At 46.2% G+C, this 5,033-nt stretch overlaps 2 protein-coding genes across 3 annotated transcripts in view; one reads left to right on the top strand and one right to left on the bottom strand.

The window, feature by feature from the left end:
* ippk (inositol 1,3,4,5,6-pentakisphosphate 2-kinase) overlaps window positions 1-4,174 on the top strand; it is a 7,538-nt gene extending 3,364 nt beyond the window's left edge. The window contains exons 5-9 of the mRNA XM_037975114.1: window positions 99-249; window positions 679-814; window positions 895-997; window positions 1,302-1,393; window positions 1,492-4,174. Of these exons, the coding sequence (XP_037831042.1) occupies window positions 99-249; window positions 679-814; window positions 895-997; window positions 1,302-1,393; window positions 1,492-1,732 (723 nt within the window). The 3' untranslated portion in view covers window positions 1,733-4,174. The remainder of the gene's footprint in view (window positions 1-98; window positions 250-678; window positions 815-894; window positions 998-1,301; window positions 1,394-1,491) is intronic.
* Window positions 4,072-5,033, bottom strand: part of cenpp (centromere protein P) — a 56,822-nt gene continuing 55,860 nt past the window's right edge. For both annotated transcript variants that reach the window (XM_037975253.1, XM_037975254.1), the window contains exon 9: window positions 4,072-4,344. In XM_037975253.1, the coding sequence (XP_037831181.1) occupies window positions 4,208-4,344 (137 nt within the window). In that variant the 3' untranslated portion in view covers window positions 4,072-4,207. The remainder of the gene's footprint in view (window positions 4,345-5,033) is intronic.

Genomic DNA, 5,033 nt, shown 5'->3' on the forward strand with positions numbered 1-5,033 from the left:
TTTGAGCCCCGAGTGTCTGTGAGCCCCGAGTGTCTTTGAGCCCAGAGTCTCGTGTTCTGACCCAGTTCGGGTTTGAACAAAAACTGAACTAAATATTTAAACATTTGATGGTTTTATTTCTTCTGAAGGTTCTGGTGAACGCTCTGCTGAGCGGTGGGGGCGGAGCCGGAGGACAGGTGACTGACAAGCGAGGAGAGGGGCGGAGCTTCTGTCAGGCCAGCCTGTTGAACAAGGAGCGGATTCGTCACGGTCAGAAACTTTATCCTGTTTTAATCATATTTATCTTCTTATAAAAGATTCTTTCTTTGATTCAACAACAAATTATTCACCAGATTTTCTCTGAACTCTTTAAAATCTCAGCCTGTTTGTTTTTTTTCTCCATCAACCAGATAATAAAAACTTTGAGGCTCAATATATAAAATTCTAAATACATTTTCTAAACCAGAGTTTCTCAGTTTGCTTCCAGGAAGTTTGAGAGAATTTAACTTTAAAAGTTTCTGCCTGGATCTGATCTTGGGTCAGATTCAGTCCTGAAGAACCGACTCAGTTCTGAGGGAACGTTTCTTTTAAAACTGAGCAGAACATCCGGTTCTGATTCTGACTCCCTGATGTGTGTTTCTGGTTCTGGACCGGTTCTTCCAGATCAGAACCTCTCTGATAAAGGCTCGCTCTGTGCAGGATCTCAGGGTTTGCCCAGCGACAGCGTTCTGTTCAGGATCCTTCAGACTCAGATGTTGGACACTCTGAACATCGAAGGTCTTTATCCTCTGTACCGCCAAGTGGAGCAGCACCTGCAGGACTTCCCTAAGGAGAGGTAGACCCCCCCGTCCCCGGTTCTGGTTCTGGTTCTGCAAGGTAAGCCTGGTCTCTGACGTCTCTTCCTGTCTCTGGCAGGACTTGGCTCCAGATCGACGGGCCGTACGGCGAAGCCTTCCTGGAGAAACTTCAGAAGTTTTCGATGGCGGACGACGGCTCTGTGGAGTTCGCCGCTGCGAAGGTCAGAAGGTTTCTGGTTTCCATTTTTAAACTCCTGGAGTTAAAGACGAGTTCTGGAGAACAGACGAAAAGTTAAAGGTCTGAGGGAGAACCTGCTCCCAGCCGTAACCCAGGTTACAGGTCTGAACCTCAAAAAGCCCCGCCCCTCTTCAGTTTGTAGATTTATCTGAATGAAGCAGAAATGAAACCAGACTGAAGGACAGGTGCTTACCCAGAATGCACTGCAGCCTGTTGGTTTAGTTTTTACCTTTATCTGAACTGAGGAGGAGGAGGAAGAGGAGGTCTGAAAGGTTTCTTCTCTGCAGGTCCATCAGTACCGGGTCGCCATGACGGCCAAGGACTGCTCCATCATGGTTGCTCTCATGCCCAGTGGTGAGGAAGAGGAAGGTGGCGAAGAGTAAGTTTTGTTGGTGTCAGCAGCTCAGAGGAAACAGGAAGTTGTCCTCAGGCAGCCTTCCTCTCTGTCACTAAACCCTCGTCTTCCTCCTCCTTCAGCCTGTCCTCTCAGAGGCGTCTCAGGGACCTCAGGCCGGCGTTCTCCTCCTCAGTCTCCATCCTGGACCTGGACCCGAAGCCGTTCGACAGCATCCCCCGCCAGCTGCGCCTGGACCAGGCCATCGTCTCGTGTTACCTGAGGACCGGCGGCGCCTTGCCGAAGGGCTCCCTGTCGCTGCTGCCCAACATCATGGCGTCGGCGGAGAGGGACGACTGCACGCTGCTGTTCCACCACGTGTGAGCCGGGACGAGTTCAGCCCTGGATCCAGAGAGCCTGTCGCCATGGCGACGCAGTCAGGAGGTGAATCCCAACATCGGTTACAAAGACGGGAACCGGCCTCCTGATTGGATTAACCCAGCTGGTGTCTTTACCCATAATGCTTTGCGTTAATTACTGTCAGAGTTTTTAATTCGTTCAACGTTAACCGCTGATGAAGCCGATGCAAAGATGGGGGTCAAAAAGGTCAAACGTGCTGTTAAAGGATCAGTTACCCAAACGATACAACTTCTGGGGTCAAAGGTCACTGCAAAGAGTCTAACATGTTTTTATTTAAGGTTTAACATTTAGTTTATAAACAGACTCGGTTTCTTTCACTTGTCAGAGCAGAACATTTAAAGAATTCAAAGTTTTTGTACCTTAATCACCTGAACAGGTGAGTCCGGTTTTAAAGAAACCAATCGGACCAGAACAGAACTCTTCTGGATATTTTAACTTTGTTTTCCAATTAAAACATTCAGGTTTCTGTGAAACTATAAACCCTTAAATCCACCAGAACGTCCATCTGAACACAGAACCGGACCAGAAGAAGGTTCTAACAAACACTGACATCTAGTGGCAGAGATGGAAACAGCAACAATTAAATCTGCAGCTTTTATTATAAACTTCTGCGTCGTTCCAGAAACCTTTTTTTTATCTGATTCTCATCGGCAGAGTTTTACTGTTTCCATCCCAGATTTAATCTGGAACACGGAGAAACGTTCAGTCCGACTTCTGCAGCAGATAAATCTGAGGTTCTTCAGCTTCACCCTGAGGTCAGTAATTCTTCCTCCTCTGGAGAAGCAGCTCAAAGATCCAACCAGGTGAACTGATCCTTTAACGGCTCTTTTTTTATAACAAAGTGCCGCCAAACTCCTTCTGTTTTTATTCCAGGTGAAATTTAGCGTCAAAGTTGCCAACGAGCTCAGATCGGTGTGAGAAGCTGATAAAACCCGGTTCTGTTGAAACTAATTCTTCCTGAAGCAGGATTTGTTGTTTTAACGTCTGTTTGATTAATGTGTGCAAACTTACAGACAGTCCTGTCTGAAAGTTCTGATCCAGTCCTCGGTTCTTCACCGGTTCTTCACCGGCCCGGTTCCTCTGGTCCTCTGGGGTTCAAAGGTTCTCTTTGCTTTGTTTTTTCTCTGTCTCTGTTTTTAGAAGGAAAATGTAAAAAGAATCAGAGGCTGGTTTAAAACTTTTGCACATCTGCTTCAGTTCTGTGGAGCTGTCAGGTCAGAGGTCAAAGGTCAGAGGTGACGGACGAGTGAAGCTCCAGAATAAAAATCGGTCCGGTCCCTGACCCGATCACCGGTCCGGTCTCTGACCCGATCAGTTCCCTGAACCGAAGTCCGACCTGCGGCTGCAGAACTTTTTCTCGTCTGGTTGATCTGAGCTTCAAGCTGCTGCTCTGCTGGTTTCTGTGCCATAAGTGACTTCCTGTTGTTTGTTTGTTTGTTTGTTCATTAAACTCGTTTTGTTACAGGCTGCATTCACACGGATCAGACTTCAGATCAGTTTCTGTGAACGCAGCCGTGAACTCTGGATACCTCGAACTCCTGCCGGCCCGATCGGGTCGCCTGATGTTTGAAAAAACAAAAAACAAAATGGAGGCTTCAGATAAACTGGTAACACTTGACCTCAGTTCCTGTCTGACGGCGTCCGCTCCTCCCCATGACCTCCATCGGCCAATCGTTTATCAGCAGCAGAGTCATGTGACCTGGTGAACAGCCACTGTGGATGCTGTCGTCATGGAGACGGAGCGGACCGCAGAGAACTGAACCAACCACTAATAACTGAACGGCGGCGCTGAGGCTCAAATAAAACCTATGGTTAATGACATCAACCTGAAAACTGCTGAGTCATGTTCACGGAGAAGACAAACTTTGACTTTATCTTCTGATCCAAACCGTTTTCAACACGACACTAAATAAAAATGTTTTCAAACTTAACATGATGGAAAATAAACAGTTTGGATCAAAACTTTTATTTGAAAATGTTTTAGTGAGAAATTCAGATCAGATCAAGTTTATCCAAAAAATAAATCTGTTTTATTCAAATTTTAAAACGCTGTTACGTCATCATGTGACGATGAGCTGCAGCCTTATTGGTCATTGAGCTGCAGCAGCCTGATTGGTTGATTGGTTGGCCTCCTGCTGCAGCCTGATTGGTCGATGAGCTGCAGCAGCCTGATTGGTCGGCCGCCGCCTGCAGCCTGAGCGTCGCAGTTCGAGCAACAATGCCTACAAACTTTTAATAACTTTGTGTTTGTAAATAAAGAGAGGAAACTATTTGAGAATACAAAAGCGGCTCTGCTGTTCAGCTTTTTGTATTTAAATTATTTATTTTTGTAGATTTTGACTAACGAGCTCCGCTGTCACAGTTGAGTTATTTCTTTAAAAAAATAAAGATTTCTACGAGACGAAACAGTTTCTTTGTGTTCATGTGACGCTGACACTGCTAACCACTGCCCTCTGGTAGCAGAGCGGCGGCTCTGATGACGGACTCGATGGCGGCTTCAGGTCCCAGAATCCTCAGCAGGCTCTGGAAGACCTCAGCAGCGCCGCCTGCAGGCTGGAGGGGGAACAGCTGCAGAGCTGCAGGAAGAAAAACAGGAGGGAACGTTAAATATTAATAAGTTATGACTTTCATTATTAATTATTTAGTTAATGCTTCTGTTTACAAAGCTAGAATTCATCTGCCTGTAATCACAGAATCAGTTACTTAAATCTTATAAGTTAATGTTTAAAACTCCAGAGGAAGGGAAGTTTTGAAGAAGAAAAGATTTATCTGTAAAAGGAAGAAAAATGAAGAATACAGGAGAGTTTGTAACGAGCAGGACGCTTCGAATTCCCACGGTGTGTGAAGCAGTGAGCTCGGACATCTGTCTGCCTGTCTTATTTAGAGTGCTGTCAGGGAGTGAGAGGAACTGGTGTTTGGTAACCATGGTGACCCGAATGCACCACTAGCAGCAGTTTTTATCAGCTTAGATTATTGGATAATAAAAGCCTCAGATAAAGAGATGATTGTTTCAGATTTAATCTGTTCTCAGCTCAAACTGTCCAATCAGAGAGCAGAGGTGGTCCTTTACCTTCCTAACGAACATCACCTGCAGCTAAACTCAGGGCTGACCCCGCCTCCGGCTGCCTGACAGGCGGATTCAGGAGGATTCAGGCAGATTCAGGCAGAATCAGGCAGAATCAGGAGGATTCAGGTAGATTCAGGGGGATTCAGGTGGATTCAGGCAGATTCAGGCAGATTCAGGAGGATTCAGGCAGATTCAGGC

The sequence above is a fragment of the Kryptolebias marmoratus genome, linkage group LG4, assembly GCF_001649575.2.
Source record: "Kryptolebias marmoratus isolate JLee-2015 linkage group LG4, ASM164957v2, whole genome shotgun sequence".
NCBI lineage: Eukaryota > Metazoa > Chordata > Actinopteri > Cyprinodontiformes > Rivulidae > Kryptolebias > Kryptolebias marmoratus.